The sequence below is a fragment of the Grammomys surdaster genome, unplaced genomic scaffold (assembly GCF_004785775.1).
Source record: "Grammomys surdaster isolate TR1022 unplaced genomic scaffold, NIH_TR_1.0 239, whole genome shotgun sequence".
Taxonomy (NCBI): Eukaryota; Metazoa; Chordata; class Mammalia; order Rodentia; family Muridae; genus Grammomys; species Grammomys surdaster.
Window position 1 is genome coordinate 3,604,686 of NW_021604684.1, and position 20,314 is coordinate 3,624,999.

Below are 20,314 nucleotides of genomic sequence, written 5' to 3' on the forward strand. Positions count from 1 at the left end.
TAAAGGCATGCGCCACCACTGCCCGGCTATAAAAAGTTTTTAAAATCATATTTAAGAACAGAAAAATGGGAAATTTGGACCACACTATTAAGTGTGATATAGTAGGAAAAACTATATCTAGCAATTAGAGAAACATATTCTAAATTCAATTATAGGATAATAACCAGAATAAATGCATATTTAACTTAAATTTAGTAGTAGCTATTTGCTATTTTCCTTATCAAAATGAAACTTTAAAAATACAGATGAACTTTTAGTTTAGTGCTTTAAGTTCTCAGTAGTTGTTGAAAGTTTTATTTAAAAGCTGTTTCCTTAACTGTTAGAGGACTTGAGTCTGTCTGTCTTCAGTTTTTAAAACTTGTTTAATATTCAGTTTTAATCAAGGTTGAATCAAAGCTATTTGTCCTTTTAATAATTCATTTCTATAAGTCATCAGCTGAACTGGAGGAGATTCAAAGTATAAAAGAACCAGAACTCAGTGAAGATGCTAGAGTTGATTATGCAGGGAAAGAAAGGATCTTAGCAGAGCAGTATATAACTTATTTTAACTCTTGAAATTTTATAGAGAAATGAAACAATTCTATATTAAGTCCAAATCAAAGAATTAGATTCATAAGTAAATAGGCTAACATTGGATTCTTGTTTTATAGACAATGAACTGTTAACCATTACATTTATTCTTGTATTATTCACGCAGAGTGTAGATTCCTTGCAGGCTCTTCCTAGAGAACATTTCTCAGTATGTGGAAAGCTTCACCAGAGATCTGGAAACAGCTGTTTTATTCTTTTTGTGGTTTTGGGGATTGAAGTGAGGACTTGGTGCATGCTAGGCAGGTTACATCTCTATCCCTTCTGTACTGATTCTCTTTTGTGACAGCATTCTGCTAAATTGAACCAGCATGTAGGCCTAGGCAAGAAACAGGTCTTAAACTTTAGATAATCTTGTCTCAGCCTCCTAAGTGACTGGAAGTACAGGTCTATCTCATTGTATCTCATCATTATTTGTCCCCCCTAACCCCCCCCTCCCCGTCTCCCCCTTGATCTCTTGATTCTTTATCAAGTACAGCTCTCCCCACCCTTCCCAGACTGAAGTTTCTATTCCCCAGTAAAGAGCTGCTTGGGTTGTGTTTTGTTTGTTTGGGTGCCAGAAGTCAAATGCTGGGCTGAGGACTTTTTAAGTTGGTTTCAATTCCTAGCTGTTGTGAATAGTTCATCATAGTATACATGGATGTGCAGCTGTCTGTGGCAAGCTGGTATAGATTTCCTTGCCCTGGCTTTTGGAAAATTGTGGGAGTCTTTTTTTTTTTTTTGGTATTTGTTAACTATTTAATTAAGATTTTATACATTAGCTTCTGTTTTTCATTCATTCATAGCTAGATATTCCAGTTTTCTTTTGCTATTTATAGATAGTAGAATAACAAAAGGAGAATTGAGAACAACATTACACCGCCATGATATTATACCTTTAATCCCAGTACTCAGGAGGAAGAGGCAGGTGGATGTTTTGAGCTCACAGTTCTGTGAGTTCAAGGCTAGCCTGGTCTACACAGGACAAGAGACCTTGTCTCAAAAAACAACCAAAGGAAAAAAAACCTCACTATACTTACCCTTCTCACTCACTGAATAATTGAATCTGGCAGCCCTTGGGGTAGTTTAAAAGGCATGTAAAGGTGATAATGTCCCTAAAGGAAAGACCTTGTGTAACAAGTGAGCTAGAGTGTAATGCTAGATCAGAGTTGCAGTGTTTTGTATGTGAGGACCTGGTTTCCAGTGAGTACTAATATGTAGAAAAGGCTGGGAATGTATAGCTCAGAAGTAGAATGTTTGCCCAGTTATAAAGATAGGTTTGAATTTTGGCAACCGTATCTGTATGTTTATTAGTCTTCTTTACTGAGACATTTTTTTAAAAACATTTTTACGTTTATGTATTTGCACATGCATTTGTGTTGGGATGGTTGGGCATGTGCACATATGGACAAATGTCTTTGGAGCCCAGAGGGTTGATGCACCTGAGGCTGTTGTGCACTACCCAATGTGGATACTGGGAATCAAACTCATGTCCCCTGCATGAGGACATACCCTTAACCACTGAGCTATGCCTCCAACGTTATTGAGAGGTCTTAAGAGCAATTATGCCCTGTAGCACTGGGCATACTTAGCTTTAGTTGTTCAAGATCATTCTTTACTAAGGAAATAGGGCTTCTTGGATGAGGTGCTGATCTCTGGGACTGGAACAACATGTAATACTTTAGACAGATGTTGTGACAAAAGCTTGTGTTCCTAGCACTCAGGAGTCAAAAGCAGAATTGTGACCTGAAGGATAGCTTGAACAACACTGCTAGACTCTGGCTCACAGAAAAGGGGCTGGATGTGATGGCACATGCCTTTAATCACAGCACTCTGGAGAGAGACAGGCAGAGCTCAGAGGCTAGCCAGGGCTAGAATAAGACCCTGTCTCAAAACAAAAAAAGTTTAGAATGTCTCAAATTTCTAGAAAGTACAGGTAATGACTTAAAGAAACAAAAACTGATGAGAGTATGTCATGAAGACACCAAAGTCAGCCTAACATCCACTGGCCAATTCCAGAATGATTTGAACATTTACGTAATGTTTTTATTACCTATTGAATAAATAAATACTTAAATACAAGGGGCAGATAGTAATTGTCCATAAGAAATGAACAGGAGAAAATTCAGGATCTAAGGCTGTTGAAGATGTCTTAGGAAGACACCAAAAGCATAAATTATATACTGTTTTTAAAAATTAATGAATTGTAATAGGTGTGTGTGTACATATCTCCTACTTACAACTCTAGTACTTGGAAGACCAGGGCAGGAGAATGCTGTGAGTTCTAGATTCATCTGGGCTTGAGAGAGAAAGACCTTGTTCAGAAAAATAAAACCGAGTTATTGAATGGTAATGCATGCTTTCAACACTTGGGCCTCTAGGGCAGGGGAATGCTGAGTTCATAGCCAGCTTGATTACAGAGGGAGTTCCAGACAAGCTTCGACTGACTAGAAAATAGACAGAAGGTATGAATACAGAAGGCAGATAAATGTGAACATGAAAAACACCATTAGCTATTAGAAATACTAGTACATACCTACTACACAGAGGACATACTACCCCAGGATTGCAGGGAACCTTGATCTTCTAAGTGGCTGATAGTAATGGTATAGCTACATCCCCCCGAAACCTCCCCCCACTCCCCAAGTAAGGTTTCTCTTTGTAGGCCATTGGCCTTGAACTCAGAGGTCTACCTGCTTCTGCCTCCTCTAAGTGCTGGGATTAAAGGCATATGGCGCCATACCTAATGATACGAGTATTTTTCACAAACCTGAATTTACACTTCTGTGACCTAGCAATTAGATTTTTTAGCGTTTATCTCAGAGAATTGAAAACCCAATTTGTGTACAGATGTGTAAATGAATATTCATAACAGGTTTATTTGTCATGAGCTCAAATGAGCTTAAGTTGGGAACAACCCAAATGCCTTTCAGTAATAGGTGATTAGTAAGTTTATCTTGTAGGATATTGCTAAACAATAAAAAGAAACAAATCATATAAAACTTGGGTAGGTCTCAAAGAATTTAGATTGAGAGTGAAAAAAATATCCAGTGTCATGATATTTTTATATATAATTTTAAAAACTGTTTATTATTGCCTGTGGGTATATATGTGTTATGGAACAAGAGTGGAAGTCTAAGGACAATTTTGGGATTTGTGTCTGCAAACTCAAGCAGTCAGGCTTCCATGTGAGCACTTTAAATAGTAGCTGGTTTTTTGGTTTTTTTTGTTTTTTTTTTTTTTGGTTTTTCGAGACAAGAGTTTCTCTGTATAGCCCAGGCTGGCCTCAGAAATCTGCCTGTCTCTGCCTCCCAAGTGCTGGGATTAAAGGCGTCCACCACCACCGCCCGGCAATTATACCATTCTTGAAGTAATAAAGTTTCAGTAGTAGAGACTGTGTTAAGACTGTGTTTAGTGATGGAGTTAGAGGTAGGGGTGAAAGAAATGACATTCAGTGTGAAATAGCATACAGTACCTTTGGTGATGTAATAGTTCTATAATACATACACAGTTATATACATATATGAAGAATTATATACACATAAATGAATGTCTATAAAAATGGGAGAATTACAGTTAGTTGTGAATTGGACCAATATCTTTCCATGTTTTTTTAATTTAATAGCCTTTTGAAGTTGATCCTGGGTAACATAGTCCACGAGAGGTGGGAGTCAGAGGTGGACATAATGGTCTCAGACTACCACAAGCTTCATTTTAAAAGGAAAATCGTAATAGAGACTCTCGTCCTAAGGTAGCATTTTGAGCAGCCCCACGTAGAAGCTGCAGTTCATTATCTGGGAAGTAGTGCTGTAGAACTTATACTGGATGGTGGAGCCAAAGTGCACATGGAGAGCGCCCTGAGTGGGGAGAGCGTAGCTTGTCTTCAGAACTACCTGTATTCGGAATTTGGGGGGATTCACTAAAATGAAGATGAATGACATGGAATTTTCAAATTACTCAAAAACTTTTAGCTAAAATAGAACTGTCAAAGATTTTGTAGTTGTCGTTAGAATGTTATGGATGATTCTTCAGTAAAAACTATAAAGACTGAGTAGTCAAGCCACTCCATCTTTTCCATCTGTTGTTTGGTTTTCGTTTGTAGCAGTCTGTTTAACATAGGGTGTGATTGCAAGTATGTGGCTCCTAAAAGAGGAACCTAGTACTAAACTGAAAGTTGGACGTGACTTTGTTTAATATAAACACGTAGACTGTTGTAATTGTGGGTTTAAGACAGAGTCTCACATTGGTCAAGAGTTGCTAAGGCTAGGATGACTTTGAACTTGTGTTATTTTTGCTGGGATGACAGGTCAATCTATCACCATCCTGGTTATGAGGGGCTAGGGAGTTAAAGCTCAGTCCTCTGGTGTTCTAGGCCAGCACTCTCTCCATTGAGCTACATCCTAAGCACTAGGACTCTAGCTCAGAATAATGGCATTGCCTTATTCATGAGCCCCTGTGAGGTCATAGTACTTCCCCCTTAAACCAATACATAGAATTAGGGTGCCAATGATTGAATATGACCTTAAGGAAAATCTATCTAGGCCTTTATTACTCCTCTTCTAAGTCTGATCACATAAATACTAGAATTGTCCAGTAGTCTGTAGCAGTGAACTGTCCTGTATGATTGAAATCCTTTAGTTCAAATCCCTCTAGTCTAAAAAGAATGATGACATTACTACCTGATGTCAGCAAAATGGGCATGATAGTGTACCTACATCTGCTTTATAAAGCTATGAGGATTGAGGCGGTAACAGCCTAGTAAGATGTGATAGTGTCTGCCATATCATAATCACTAAACAATGCCTTTTGGTAGTTCAGGTTGATTGTATGGTCAGTGAGAAGCTATTTATAGGGTTGTTTTTGTTGCTGTTGTTGTTATGTTTTTTTGTTTTGTTTTTTTGTTTTTTCAAGACAGGGTTTCTCTGTGTAGCCCTGGCTGTCCTGGAACTCACCTCTGTAGACCATGCTGGCCTTGAACTCAGGAATCCGCCTGCCCCGGCTTCCCAAGTTCTGGGATTAAAGGCGTACGCCACCACTGCTCAGCTGTAGGGTTTTTTTTGTTTGTTTGTTTGTTTTGAGTAAACAGTTGAAATGTTTAGACTTCCAAATGTGTTAAGATTTATATTTCTTCTCCATTAAAATGATAGTGGTTATGGGACTTAGATTTAGTTCTGTCTTTGCATAGGACTTCTTGCTCAGTTTATTAAAAAAATTGTATGTATTCTATATCAGTTTTGGAGTTGAATAGTGTTGACATATAACTATAAGATGTGGTGATTTCTTATCAGGGAAATACCCAGGGTAGAAATTAGGAAAATGTAAAGAAAAAAAACTAATAATACTGTCTTAATAGAATTGTCCTGTCTTTGCTTAACTTGTGAGTTCGTAATTGGTTTCTGCCAAGATGAACATGAAACTTCCCCTCCATTTGACATGTGACACTCCACAATGGCAGAGGCATTTACGATAGTGACGAATTGGGTGAAATCTACTGGGTTCTTTTCTTTTTCAGTTTATTGTGAATGTTGAAAGAGGAAGCTTCTGTGTACGTCAGCCACAGGCTGAGCAAGTCATTTCTTGAGAGCTGAAACAATTTCTCAGAAGACACTGAGGGTAGGAGGCAAAGAGAATTCATCAGAAGTGGGTGGGCTAAACTTTTATCTAGTTTTTAAGTTACAATACGGTTAGATAGATATTGAATTTCATAATTCACTCAATGATAAGAATTAAGAACAAATAATACCCTCCAGAATAATAGAATGTGTCTCTTCCAGTGCTGCTGCTGGTCCTGTTAGGAGTGGAGAAGTGTGATTGCCTGTGGAAGTGTGGTTCCTTTCCTTCCCTTTTCTTTATCTTTTAAAAGATGGGTGGGCGGGGGGGTGGGGGGGAGAGACAGACAGAGAGAGAAACAGAGAGAGAGACAGAGACACAGAGACATTTGAATGAACTGTAGTCATAAAGTGGTGAGCAAGTTCTGTGGACTTGGGAACTCAGGTGCCAGTTTGGTGATCTCACTTTAGAGAGGCTGGAGGAAAAAAAGATGGAAGAGGAGAAAGCATGTGATTTTTTTTTTTTTTGCTTTTTTTTTTTCTAACTGTGAAGTCAAATATTTGCTTGTTAGAAATAAACAATTCAGGGCTCCAAAGAGCAGGGAAGGGTTCATGGTGCCCTTTTAAACTCAAGTTCCCAGCATCAACATTTGGCAGCCGGAGCCAGATACTTCAGCTCCAGGGGATCTGAAGCCCTCTTTTGGCCTTTAAAAGCACCTACATACACATGGTTCACACACCCACGTACATATATGTAATGAAAAAATAATCTTTTAAAAAATTAAAACAGTTCACAGATTTGGGATTAGCTAACACTACTGGATAAGAGAAAGTAAGCAGTTAACTCCCAGGTTGTCAGGGAACCTGCATGTTTATTCAGACTGAGCATGGGTAAGTGATTCCTAGTAAGTGAAAAGGCAGGGTCTTTGTCTTTGTTGAGTATTGGAAATTGTAAAGTCACAGTTTCTCAAGGTTTTGATGGGAGTTTCACTTCCTGAAATGTATATATGTATACTTTGTTAGATATTTTAAGATGGTGTATTTTAGTTAACACTAAAAGCTGTCTTATGTTTTTCCTTTTAGAATCTCCTTTGAATAAAAAAGTTTGTGTGTGTGTGTGTGTGTGTGTGTGTGTGTATTTTGATTCAAGGTCTTAATGTAATCTCTGTGGGCCTGGAAATCACTATGTAGACCAGGCTGGCCCTCAACAAGATCATCTGCTTTTGCCTCTGGAGGGCTGATGTTAAAGGTGTGTGCCACTATGCTCTGTTCTCATTGTCCTTTTCATAGAACTAAATAATGACATAGCTGTATATCTGAGAGTTTGGTTTCCTGATAAGAAAATACAAATTCAGTCACCAGCTGGGCTTAATTCTAAAAAACTATTATGTTTTCATAAGGATTACTATTTTCTATTTTGATCTGCTAACAAAAATTTAAAACATGTTTTGTGAACCCCAGAGAATGCGGTTTTCCTTTGCTGATTGGATAAATTATTGTTAGACAGTGAGGCAAAGCCTTGGGTGACCTTCACGTAGTATCCAGTGCACCACTGTGCTTTTAGTCATTGGGTGTGATTACTGTAAAGTTTCGGGTTAAAGACTGAAAGAAAATATCTGAATTCCAGGAACAGGGAACACAGGAAGCTTTTTTTCTAGTTTTAACTTCTAAACCTTGCCTTGGTCTGGGAAAGCGTTATGCAGGTGAACTGAATTCTAGCACCCTGTGTGGTGCCTAATCTCTTGAGGTGTGTGTTGGCCAAAAGACTGTATGGTGTGTGTGTGTGTCCTTCAGTTTGTATTCTTCCTGTGATTGCAACATATGGGAATGCATCCCTTTGCAGGACACTGTAGTGGAGTCTACATTTTGGTGATTGTATTGCTTTCTCTTGGATCTTGCATTCTTCTCTATGTTATGCAGAAAACATAATGCATTCTTTGGTATGTTATGCAGGAAACATAATGGTCTTTATTTTGTTAAGTAAGAAGCTGTCCAGTATCTTGTATAGTGTGTTAATTATAAGATGATTAAACTGTTAACAAAACAACAACAAAAGAAGTTTTTAAGAACTGCTCCCTGACATCATCATTCGCAGAGGACTAGTGTATGTAATTTACTATAACAAGATCATAACTTTCCTGTTGGCAAGTGACATGTAATATTTACAGAGGTCTTCTGTTGAGTCCAACAGGAACATCTGAGATATACTCATACGGAAACTAAAGCCATTTAACACATGAAGACATAATGTCTTTGGGTTTTATTCCTGTGGAGAGACACCATGACCATGGCAACTCTTATAATGGAAAAATTTTAATTGGAGCTGTCTTACAGTTTCAGAGGTTTAGTCTGTTACCATCATGGTGAGAAACATGGTGGCATGCAGGGAGACTTGGCACTGGTGAAGGAATTGAGAGTTCTACATCTTGATCTGTAGGCAGCATAAGAAGACTGTCACACTGGTTGTTACCTTCCTCCAACAAGGCCACACCTACTGCAGCCTTGTAATAGTGCCTCTCCCTATGGGCCTAGGGGGGCCAATTACCTTCAAACTATCATAAATGGTTTAGACAGTTTTGGTTTTGTTTCATTATAGTTGTTGTTTGGAATTTGATTTAAAAGTGGTAGGCCAGAAACCAGGTAAAGTAGCACACACCTTTAATCCCAGCATTCCAGGAGGCAGAGTCAGGCAGATCTCTGAGTTTGAGGCCAGCCTGGTCTACCACAACTCTGAGTTTGAGGCCAGCCTGGTCTACCGAAAAAAGGTGTGTGTCGGGGGGAGTGGGTGGTGGTGGTGAGGTTAGGGGTAGCCGAAGCCGTGAGAGGTAGCAGTAAGATAAGGATTTTAAGATCATTCTTTGCTGCATATCCAGTTGAGGCCTAGCCTGGGCTACATGGGACACTAGTTTAAAAAGAAAAAGCCAAGAGACAGTGGAAAGAGAGTGAATATTGAGGGTAGATTTCTTTGAGGGGAGTAGTTTATCACAGAATATATTCTCTGAAGTTAAACATGCATTCAGTTTGTAACTTAGTTTATGCTTGTCAGGTTTTTGTTTTGTTTTGTTTTGTTTTTCGAGTCGGGGTTTCCTCTGTGTAAGCCTGGCCGTCCTGAAACTCACTCTGTAGACCAGGCTGGCCTCGAACTCAGAAATCTGCCTGCTTCTTCCTCTTAAGTACTGGGATTAAAGGTGTGCACCACCGCTGCCTGGCTGTTTGTTGTTTTTTATGTTTAAGATTCTAAATTAAAGTTCATTTTGGGGATAAGTGCTTACATGCTCCTCATTTCTTCTTCCTTATTCATCTAAATGATACAAGGCTAACTGTTGCATTTTAGATACTGAAATTAGCATAAATTCTGAATCTGAAATTTTTATTTTTAAAATATAGAAATGTGTCTAACCTTTTACCATAGTAATGAAGTATTTCCAGTACTCTTGTAAAGAATACAGTTCAGACGATCTGGTTATTTTAGCTTCCCCATGTTAAGAATTATTTAAATACACTTGTATACATGCTACCAAGAAGTAAAGAGTCTGTTCTCAGTTTGAGCCCAGTTATGGTTTTGCACATAGATCCTCAGTTCCTAGGCACTGAGACTTGAAATGACGTTTCACTTCTGGGAAGGTAAGTGTCTTCTTCACTTTACTGCATATGCTGGACAGACAGTTTTTCATGTTACTATAGATGATAGAGTACAAACAGAAGCACTTCCTTTCCAATACCCAGTAACAAGATTTTATTCTTACTTCCTTATTTTAAAAATAGAAATAGGTAATTTAGGATATGTCTCAGCTCTCCTTTGGTATTTATGTTTTTTTTAAAAAATTTCTCCTAGATCTATAACTACCTTAAAATATTAGCATCAAATAAAAAGAATGGAAAAGTTGAAATGACAGTTATGATTTCTCATTCTCTACTTTCAGATGATCACAGTCGTGTTAAACTGCAGAGTACTGAAAATGATTATATTAATGCCAGCTTAGTTGACATTGAAGAGGCACAAAGAAGTTACATCTTAACACAGGCAAGTAGTGGGTGCTGAGTAGCTGCCTGGAAAGTGGAGTTTGGCTGCTGTGCTAAAAGTGTATCTTGACATTTGCAAATGACATGCTATCTTTTAGTTTTCTGATTCTGAAATCAGTTGCAGGTGTCAGAGTTTTCAGACTTGAATATATTGATAAAAAGTAAAATTGTTTCTAATGTTACTATTTTCAATGGAAAATTTCTTTTGAAATGGCTTGGTGCAGTTCTCTTCAGGTAAATTAACTATATCTTACATGGCTTTGGAGTTCTTGTCCCCTAACTTGTGATGAAGAACTAGGGAGGCCTTGGAAGCCCTTTTCCATTCTTCTCTACCCAATGAATAGACTTTCAGAGAGTACAGCCATGCATGCTGAGGAGAGGGGCTGACCATCTGCAGAGCCTCTACATTTGTACACTGCTGCTCATCTGCCTTTTCTCCTCCTCCTCAGTGACTCCTCACACCAGCCTTCACAATGCAAGAACTATGTTCCATTCTGAGATCATAACTTCTCTTTGTCAAATAATAGGTTATACAGCAACCAGCATTGTCATTTTTCTCAGTAAAAAAATGACAGAAATATAACCTACAGTGTTTGAGAGTTTTACTTTGTAGTTTATTGTGTGTCTCTCTGTGTATATGTACATGTGCACAGAGTGCCCACGGAGGCCAAAAGAGGTGGTCCTTAGAACTGGAATTGCAGGCTGTTGTGAACTGTACAATCAAACTCTGGTCCTCTGGAAGGAAGTACTTGTCCTTAACTGTATCTGTAGTACCATGTTTGAGGTTCTTAAAAAGCCAAGAGATTAATGTAACCAGCTATTTGAAAGATAGATAAAAGTATAAAGTAATTTTTTCTTTTTTTAAGTTCAGCTGAATGTACCTGTGAGCCATTAGAATTTTCTCTGCTAGAGAAACAAATTTTTTCACTTGAAGTTTCCTATAACTAAAAGGAAGGAGAAATAGTCTGGTATAAACCTTGTTAAGGATATTAATTCACAATTTATAGAACAAAAGAAAGCTAAAGAATATATATTTGAAAAGATGCTATGCTTATCCATAGCATAGATTTAAAGTGGGCCCTGGCACTGAGCCTCCACCAAGGACTGAGCAGCCTTCCCCTCAGCCTCCTCTCTTTCCTACCCTGCTTCAGATCTTATCCTGCCCCGGCCTCCTAACCTTCCTTCTCCTGCGGTCACTTTCTGAAGGTAGTTTACACCTAGGAGAAGGAGTATTTATGAGTCCATTGAGAACTTTTACTCTCTTGACTCCTTTGCTCATCCAAGTAAGAGTGCAGAGTTGCTTCCTGCTGGCACCCACTTGAGATGCAACAGAGTTAGCAGGAATATCCTGACTGCCACTCTGGGATTGCTAGTGTTCATGTAGCTAGATGTTTGCTTGCAGTGGTACTGGTTACATCCAGAATATGGAGAAGTAACGCAGCTATACTGAGACTAGTTCAAGAACAGACAGTAATAGCTCATTGCAGAGACTAGGCTGGCTAAGAATAATAAGCTGAAAGTTCCTGGACTTTCTGGAAAAAAAAAAAAGGATTACCTTGTCTATTGTCAGAAGTTTAATAACCTCATAGCTTTTTAATTTGAATCACTTGAAGTCTCCTCAACTCAGACCTAGTATGTTTTTCTTTATGCAGTGAATTGAAAATAAACAACTAAATAAAGAATATAATACTTAGTGGTCACAATGTGTTTGAGAAGCTGACCACCAGCCCAGGGATGGCACCACACACAATGGGCTGGGTCTTCCCCATCAATCACTAATTAAGAAAACGCTCTACAGGCTTGCCTACAGCCCAATCTTATGGAGGCATTTTCTTTTCTTTCCTTTCCTTTTCTTTTTCTTTTTCTTTTTTTTTGGTTTTTCGAGACAGGGTTTCTCTGTATAGCCCTGGCTGTCCTGGAAGTCACTCTGTAGACCAGGCTGGCCTTGAACCCAGAAATCCGCCTGCCTCTGCCTCCCAAGTGCTGGGATTAAAGGCGTGCGCCACCACCGCCCGGCATGGAGGCATTTTCTTAATTGAGGTTCCCTCCTCTCAGATGACTTTAGCTTGTGTCAGGTTAACATAAAACTATCCAGTACACTCATATAGTACTTAACAACTCAATGAATTATTTGCTGTGACTTTTTTTGTTGCCACTTTTATTAGGAATAGTAATACTTGAATTAGTGATCCTTTTTGTTTGTTTTGTTTTTCTTTGTCAAGACAGGGTGTCTCTGTGTAGCTCTGGCTGTCCTGGAACTTGTTCTGTAGACCAGGCTAGCCTCGAACTCACTGAGATCCGCCTGCCTCTGTTTCCCGAGTCCAGAGATTAAAGTCATTGGCCACCATAGCCTGGACTAGTGGTTCTTTTTTAAGCATCCAGATCTCATCACGACAAAATTTCCTGATGAACAGTTTAATGATTTTTGACTCACTTATCCCTGTTGGACTGTTCTCATGTGTCCTGATAGACAGGATTCTACATCAGGAGTGTGACAGTGGAGCAGCTTGTCTCTAGTTGTGGTTGTTTTCCCTGATTTTCTTTCTGTGTCTTGGTGTATTTTTCCCAGTTTTCTGCTCTGGCCTTTTCAGAGTTGCTCAATTCCACACATACTGGTGCAGCATTCTAAGACGTTTCCTTGCCACCAGCTCTTCAGACATGCATGAATGGTTCACTCCTGTGTTACTCCCACATCCACCATGTGCCCTGATTCTTCTGTGCCTCACCTTATGCTTAGGACATGTTGAGTGACCATCACTGCCTCTGTCCTTCCTCTCACCTCTGCTAGACTCAGCTTCCTCTGGCTATGCTGTAAAGTCCTCAGGTTTTCTTACAACATAAGGCCTGAGGATTTGGGCATTTGGTGGTAGTGATGCTCCTGTGTGCATTTTGTAGGGCTAAGACTGCATCTCAGTTGTACTTGTGCATAGCATGTTACTTGGACACAGAGAAAACCTGCAACATTTAAAGCTTGTAACCTAAAGAACAATTGTTCCTTTGTTGCTTATTAGCTTCTCTTTCTCCTGAGTTTTAGAATTTTTTTTTTCCTAATCAGCCCCTTGGTATATCATGTCCATTTTACAGTTTAAAAAATTGGTAGCACTGCTAGTTTATGGAAGAACTGATAGATGAATTCTTTTCTTTTTAAAATCCTTTGTTTTTTATACTATAGCAACTGTTGCATGTTTATTGGTTAGTCTTTAGAAGCAGTACTGGAAGTGACGTATGCATGTGTACACAATGGACTTCACTACTGAGTTGCTTCATGATTTGTTTAAAAGTGTACTTTATTTTATTATTTTTTTTGTGTGTGTATTTCATATGTGTATTTTCATATGTGTACCATGAAGAAAGAGAGAGATCTCATAGAGCTGGAGTTATCAGTAACTGTGAGCCACATTGTGAAGTGCTCCTAACTACCAAGCCATCTTTCTAGTCCTACTTCATGGTTGTTTTTGAGACAAGATTTTACTGTGTAACCCTGTCTGGCCTAGATCTCACTGTGTAGACAGGCTGGCCTTGGGTTCACAGAGATCCTCACTCTTCTGGGATTAAATGTATGCATCACCAACTGGGCACACGATTTTTTTTTTTAAAGAACAATGTATTTATTTTATTTAATTTGAGTGAGTACATTGTAGCTGTCTTCAGACCCACCAGAGGGGGCATCAAATCCCATTACAGATGGTTGTGAGCCACCATATGGTTACTGGGAATTGAACTCAGGACCTCTGGAAGAGCAGTCGGTGCTCTTAACCTCTGAGCTATCTCTCCAGCCTCCCTCACCACCATGATTTTTTTTTTTTTAAGATGAAAGAAAAAGGCATTTATTTTCCTGGGGATCTTCTCATTGTTCTTTCTTGTAGAGAGGATGTTGTTTAGTTTTTCACCTTTCGACTGTATGTTTTATATTGTAAATAGATAATGTACATTGGATGGAGAGAATAGTATTCTTTAATATAAGGTTGTCATTTCTCAGATTACTAGCTTTTTTACAGGTTAACCTTAGAGTTTATTCATCTAAGTGATATATATTGAGCAGTATTAAGTATTGGCTATACACCAAGAAATACATCTGCTCTAAAGATGATTTCAGTGTCAGTGTACAACTATTTTACCTCTGAATTGGGTTGGTGGTGCAGCTCTGGTCTTCCCTGCTCCTGATGCTTAGCTCTGCCACATGCTCTGGAAGTTGGTTACATGTTACAGTTCCTTTAGGCACAGTGAAACTTAGTTCTGTTTCAGCCTTCACTCAGAATTAGTAAGAATGGAGGTTGGTTTTATTGCTCAGTGGTAGAGCATCTGCTTAGCTTCTATGAGGCCCTACACAAAGGAGGAAAGGAAGTCACAGTTTGGACCTGCCTTTTCATCTCATCTTTTTTTTAAACAACAACAACAACAACAACACCCTGTGCTATCATTAGGCCAAATATAAAAGTAATTGGAAGTATATATTTGATTTTTTTCTCCCCCACTGCATTTTGTAATATGAACTATTATTCACTTTTAATTCTGCCAGAGGATACTAGGCACAACAAAGTGATTGGCAGGCACTTTCATGGTTACTTTTTTTTTCCTGCAAATCCTTTTGACTTGGTGGGCTGTTGGTTGGTCAGTAATGACATAAACCTCCCTATTTCCCACAGGTCCCCTGATGATCTGTGTCTAATTTTATGTCTGTTACAGAAACTGAAAGAGACAGATTTCCTTGTCTTCCAGCCTCTGTAGCAAGAACATGAGCAGCCAGGTGGTGTTACACTGTAGGCACCTTTGGTAATGACAGCAAAGCCATATGTAATAAGACAGTATCAGAAATAGTGAACTAGACTGACTCTGGGATAAAATCTTACCTGTATTTTATAATTGTTATTTGAACCTAGTTATCCAACTCTTAATTCTGAAAGACACCAGGTATTCCCATATGATTCTTTTCCTGCCAAGGTAAATAAAATGTCTTTATACAAAGGTGAAGTTTTACTGAATGCACACTATATTTAGAATTTAAGTATGTTTGAAGTCTTAATTTACTCATCAGGACCTAATCCACTGACTATAACAGTGTGTTCCAGTAGCATCTTTGAAGCCTTGTCCTTCTCCAGCTCCTTCCCTGATGTGCTCTTCTGTTATTACAGGGCCCACTTCCTAACACATGCTGCCATTTCTGGCTCATGGTGTGGCAGCAAAAGACCAAAGCAGTTGTCATGCTAAACCGAACTGTAGAGAAAGAATCGGTGAGTGTTTGTTTGTTTGTGACAGAGTTTCTCAGTATAATCAGCCTTGTCTGTCCTGTCTTGCTTTGTAGACCAGGCTGGCCCCAAACTCCCAGAGATCCACCTGCCTCTGCCTCCTGAGTGCTGGGATCAAAGGTGTGTGCCATCATGCCTGACTGGTGAGTAATATTTTAACACTAATGGTTTAGTATGCCCTGTGTGATCGTTATCTTACATGTTTTTTAATTTTGGTGGATGCTCACTTATTATTTTGGGCTTGTGATGGCTAAAAACTAGTGGCTATTTCTGACCAGGACTAATGGATGCTTTTCCCTCCTTTCATTTCTTTGCAGTGTTTTTTAAAATGCATTTTATAGATTTATAGTAGTAAATGTCTTATTCTGCCACATAAGCACCTTTTTGTTTAAGTGTAGGTGAAATGTTAGGTGTGTTCCCTCCCTACCTTGCCTCCTTAACCCCTTTCTCCCTCTGTCCTCCTTTTAGCTCTTTTGTACTCTTGACAGTTCCACTTCTGCTTTTGTGTCTGTCTCCTAGATTTCGTATAGATAGATACTTTAGAGAAAATACTATTTCTCTTTCTGAGATTGTCATATTTCACTTGGTACATTTATCTTAGTTACATCTATAGTTCTCCACGTGATATAACTTCACTGTTTTTGGTTAAAAAGTTTTCATTCTGTTAATATACCACATTTTCTTCATTCATTTTTCTGCTGTTAGGCACTTGAATTGGTTTCTTAATTTATCTTTTGTGAGTAGTGCCTTGGTAAATGTCAATAAAGTATAAGTCTCTCTGTGATAGACCTACATTGGTCTTGGAGTCCTGTGGTTAGATACCCAGAAGTGATATAGCTGGGTCATATTGTAAATCTATTTTCAGTCTTGTGTGGAACTTCCATACTGATCTCCATAGCTGCTGGATTAGCTTACATTTCAATTAGCAGTGTGGAACAGCTCCCTTTTGGTCACATCCTTGCCAGCAGAGGTTTTTTTGGGTTTTTGTTGGTAGTGGTGTTACTGTTGTGGTTTTTCTTTATTTTGTGTAGGCCAGGCTGGCGTCACAGAGATCTACCTGCTTCTGTCTCCTGAGTGCTGGAATTAAAGGTGTGCATCACTATGTCCAACAGTTCTTTTCTACTGACATCCTGACTAGAGATGGGAATCTCTGTGTAGTTTCAGTTTGCATTTCTTTGATAGCCAGTTAGATTGAACACTTTATGTACATAATGGCATTTATATCTCATCTTGTTGGTTCACTTCATTAGCCCATTTATTGATTAGGTTGTTTTGTCTTTTTGCTTAGTTTTTGAGTTCTTTATATATTCTAGCTATTAGTCGTCTGACAGATAAATTAGGTAGCAAATATTTTCTCCTATTGGTAGGTTCTGTTCACTTAACTACTTGGCTTTTCTGTGCAAACATTTCTTAATTTCATGAGATTTCTTTTGCCATCTGTTTACATTATTTTCTTAAGTGAGTAGAGTCCTGTTAAAGTCATTGCCTAGGAGTGTGTGTGTGTGTGTGTGTGTGTGCGCGCGCGCGCGCGCGCGTGTGTGTCTGTCAAGCACATACTAGGGGGAGCAAAGTTTATTCCTCAGTGTTTTCTGGTTTCTGACACTAGCTTGGAGCCCCTGTTTTGACTGGTTGTGAATCCTCAGGATCTGCTTTTACCTATCCACCCACTCCTCCCCCAGTGACATCTGCATCAGAAACCACCTGGATGAAGCTGTCTTGGGTTCTCTTTGTATTAGCCTGATTTGTGTACCATGCTGCTTTTCTTATTATTGCTTTGGTATAACTTGAAATCAAGTATGCTGATACTTCTAGTCTTTATGTTTGTTTCTTTTGTTTTCTCAGACTTAGATCATCTCCTTCTCCCCCAACTCCCCAGGCCTTTAGAACTTTTGTAAAGAGCAGTACTGGGATCAAAGGTGTGTACTACCACAGCCAGGCTAAGCACTTTAAGATTCTTCTAAAACATACTTTCACATAGCATTGGAATTTTGATGGGGATTGCACTGAATCTGAAGATTGCTTTGAATAGTATAGCCTTTTTTTTCCCCCAATACTACATACTTTCCTTCCTTTCTTCTTTCTGTTTGTCAATATTGGGTACTGGACCTCGGCCTTCATGCTTGCTAAGCAAGAATTTTCCCAGCTAAGCCATAGTTCCTGTGAACAGAGAAACTCTTTCCATCTTTTACTGTCTTCAGTGTGTTTGTCCCCCTTTACTGTTGTAGCTTTCATTGTAGAGATTTTTCTTTACCTGGGTTTATTACATGGTATTTTTTAAAGCAATTAGAATGAGCTTCTTCCCTTGATGCTTTGTGAGCATGTTTGCTATTGATATATAGAAAGACTACTGATTTTGTATATTAATTTTGTATCTTGACACTTTGCAAAGACTATTCATCAATCTAGAATTTTCTGTGGCAGTCTTTAGGATCTCTCTCTCTCTCTCTTTTTTTAAAGATTTATTTATTTTTTATTTATATGAGTACATTGCAGCTGTCTTCAGACACACATTAGAAGAGTGCGTTGCATCCCATTACAGATAGTTGTGAGCCACCGTGTGGTTGCTGGGAATTGAACTCAGAACCTCTGGAAGAGCAGTCAGTGCTCTTAACCACTGAGCCATCTCTACAGCCCAGAATCTCTTATACATAGGATTATTTTATCTATAAAGTAGGATGCATAGGCTTCTTCCTTTCCTGTTTGTATCCCACTCATTTTCTTCTCTTGTCTTACTGCTCTAATTAAGACTTCAAGTGTCAATTTAATAAGGGAAGAGAAAGATGAGAACTTTTGTCTTCCACTTGATTTAGCCAATATGTTTCAAATTTTTCTGTTTGGTGTGATGGTGACTATTGGTTTGTCATTTATACCCTTTATTATGTTGAAATATGTTCTTTCTATTCCTAGTCTCTTTAGGACTTTATTATGAAGGTATGGATGTCTTTTTCAATATCATGTGATTTCTGTCCTTGAGCCAATTTGAGTGGTGATGTATGATTGTTGATTTGAATAGGTTGAAACAGCCCTGTGTCTCTGGAATGAAGTCCACTTGATCATGGTGAATGATCTCTTGATGTCTTGAATGCAGGTGCAAGTATTATATTGAGAACTTTGCAGTTTGTGTATTGGTCTTTGTCTGGCATTATTATTAGAGTGATGTTGGAATTATAAAGTGAGTTTGCTAGTATTTGCTTCACTGACTCTTAGTATTATTTCTTTAGTTTCCATTTCATTAGTTTCTGTGCTGGTGTTAATTCTTAGCCATGTTCTACTTTTGGGTGTACTTCTTTTCATTTTTCTATAGCTAACCTATTTGAGATCTCTCTGATATATTTACTTACTTGGCACTTAGAGCTATAAACTTTCTTCTGAGGACTGCATTCATTGTATCCAGAGGGTTTGGAATGTTGTGCAATTCTACATTTTTTGTTTTCAGTGGCCCATTTCTCTTTCAGTGGAGTGTTTTCTTTTTGCTTGCTGTGTTGTTTTCAGTCTGTAAGTCTGTGGGGTTTCTATAGTTTGTCCTGTTGCTTTGTAGTTTTATTCCATTGACTTTGTTTCTATAAGTTTGTGTGTGACTGTTTCCTGAGGCGCACATATGCTAGCTCTAGGTGGGGCATCAGTGATGGAAACACAGTTGCACCCAAGTGTAGTTTGGCAAGCTAATGACTGGGACTTGCAATAGCATAGGTGTGAGGTTAACTTTAGAAACATTGGGAATTTATAAGTGGCTCTCATACCAAAGAAAAACAACTCTCTGTGGGACTAGTAATTTTTGGAGACATTGTACTGTCTTGGCCTTTTATGTTTCCTTTGTTTCTCTTTTGGATATGTGCATCTGAGGCTAGGTGGTTCTTTAGGGTGTTTGTTTGTTTGTTTGTTTTGGTAGTAACTTTACAGTGTTCAATAGGAATTGTGTTGTAGTAGTGTTGAGGTGTTTTATCTGCTGGGCTCTTTATCAGAACACCAGTATCAATACCTAGTGATTCCTTGACAGAAGAATTGTGTCTTTGTAAACAATCACTAATTAAGAGTAAACCCATTGTAAATATATATAAATAATCAAGTAGCAATCACCACTTGCACCCCAAGTATTTTGGAAAGTAAAGAAAGCCTTATAGAATCGTTGTGTACTGAGATACTAGTTACTGTGGGTGTGGCTACAGAACAATATCAGTACCTCAAGGTTGGTATTAGGTTGATAGAGAAAATCTAGAGGGAGGGGGAGTAAAGAGTAGGTGAGAGTCAACAGAGCCAAGTAGAAGGGTGAGGCAGTTTTGCCTAAAGGTAGGATGGAAAAGGAGAATTAAAGAAATGGTTTCAGGGGTCAAGAGCAAATACTGCTCTTGCAGAGGACCCTAGTTTAGTTTCTACACCTATGTGGCAGCTCACAGCCATGTTACTCCAGCTCTAGGGGAACTCAGTGTCCTTTCTGAACTTACCAGACACTATATTCACATGTACATACCCACACAGACACATGCTTTAAAGTAAATACGTTTTTAAAAAGAAAAAGGGCCAGGTGCAGTGATGCATGTTTTTTATCTCCTCATTCAGGAAGCAGAAGCAGGCAGATCTCTGTGAGTCCAGGCCAGATAAGTAAGACCATGTCTTAAAAGAAAGAAGGAAGGAAGAAAAGAAGGAAGAGGGGTGGAGGATGGAGTCAGAAAACTCAATAATCTATTATATTTGGCCAGTTCATGTTATAACTAAGATTTATGTGGCTTTAGAGTACTTTTCTGTCAAAATTAGAAAGTCTTGACTCTTAAGATCATTTCCACGCTGTTCTATGGCAGATTTCTGATTCTTAATTCTTCCTAAATTCATAGTTACTGGGTTTTGGTGATAGTGTATGTTTTCAGCCTGTCATGACATTGGTCTGACTGAATTTCCAATAGTGTTGGCAGAGCCATCTGCAGTTGTTTTCTG

The 20,314-nt window shown here is 38.6% G+C and overlaps 1 protein-coding gene across 2 annotated transcripts in view; it reads left to right on the forward strand.

Moving 5' to 3' along the window:
• Positions 1–20,314, forward strand: part of Ptpn2 (protein tyrosine phosphatase non-receptor type 2) — a 64,187-nt gene that overhangs the window by 22,409 nt on the left and 21,464 nt on the right. For both annotated transcript variants that reach the window (XM_028774276.1, XM_028774275.1), the window contains exons 3-4: positions 10,040–10,140; positions 15,272–15,370. In XM_028774276.1, the coding sequence (XP_028630109.1) occupies positions 10,040–10,140; positions 15,272–15,370 (200 nt within the window). The remainder of the gene's footprint in view (positions 1–10,039; positions 10,141–15,271; positions 15,371–20,314) is intronic.